Source organism: Cariama cristata, unplaced genomic scaffold (genome assembly GCF_000690535.1).
Source record: "Cariama cristata isolate BGI_N322 unplaced genomic scaffold, ASM69053v1 scaffold24569, whole genome shotgun sequence".
Classification (NCBI taxonomy): Eukaryota; Metazoa; Chordata; class Aves; order Cariamiformes; family Cariamidae; genus Cariama; species Cariama cristata.
The window spans coordinates 1,990-2,497 of NW_009635547.1; the positions used below are offsets into that span (position 1 = coordinate 1,990).

The 508-nt window shown below is 62.0% G+C and overlaps 1 protein-coding gene across 1 annotated transcript in view; it reads right to left on the bottom strand.

Moving 5' to 3' along the window:
* N4BP3 (NEDD4 binding protein 3) overlaps positions 1-505 on the bottom strand; it is a gene marked incomplete at its 5' end in the record, with an annotated part of 2,157 nt that extends 1,652 nt beyond the window's left edge. Inside the window, 2 exon segments of the mRNA XM_009707600.1 lie at positions 3-194; positions 410-505. Of these exon segments, the coding sequence (XP_009705902.1) occupies positions 3-194; positions 410-505 (288 nt within the window).
* Between the last annotated feature and the right edge of the window lie 3 nt (positions 506-508).

Below are 508 nucleotides of genomic sequence, written 5' to 3' on the forward strand. Positions count from 1 at the left end.
CCCAGGCTGTTGTCGTGGGGCAGGTGGCTGCGGAGCGGGCCGTGCTGTGATGCTGCCGTACTGCTCTGCGACAGCAGCGTGTGCAGGCTCCCATTGCTTTTGGACAGCTTCTGCCCCTTGGATGAGGACAGGCCCTGCATGGAGACCAGCCCCTTCCCAGCTACTGCCTTGAAAGCTGAGGGCCTGATACGGCACTGAAAAACAAGAGCAGGGTCAGGATGAGCCCAACAACCCCCAGCAGCACACACAGGCACCCAGAGCCAGGGAGAATCCACTCCCTCCCAGCCCCATATCCCTGGACATCCTCAAATCCCCACATCCCATCCAGGGCGCGGACCGTTCTTCTCCAGCCCCATCCTCTCACAGCGCAGGACGTATTTCATGCCCAGCACAGCACCCACAGCCTCACCTTGTCAAAGCGGCCCCTCTCAGGCAGGGAGCTCTTGGAGAAGTCGGCCCCACGGTGATGTTCACGGGAGCAGCGCTCAGGGGATCGGTTCTCACGGTC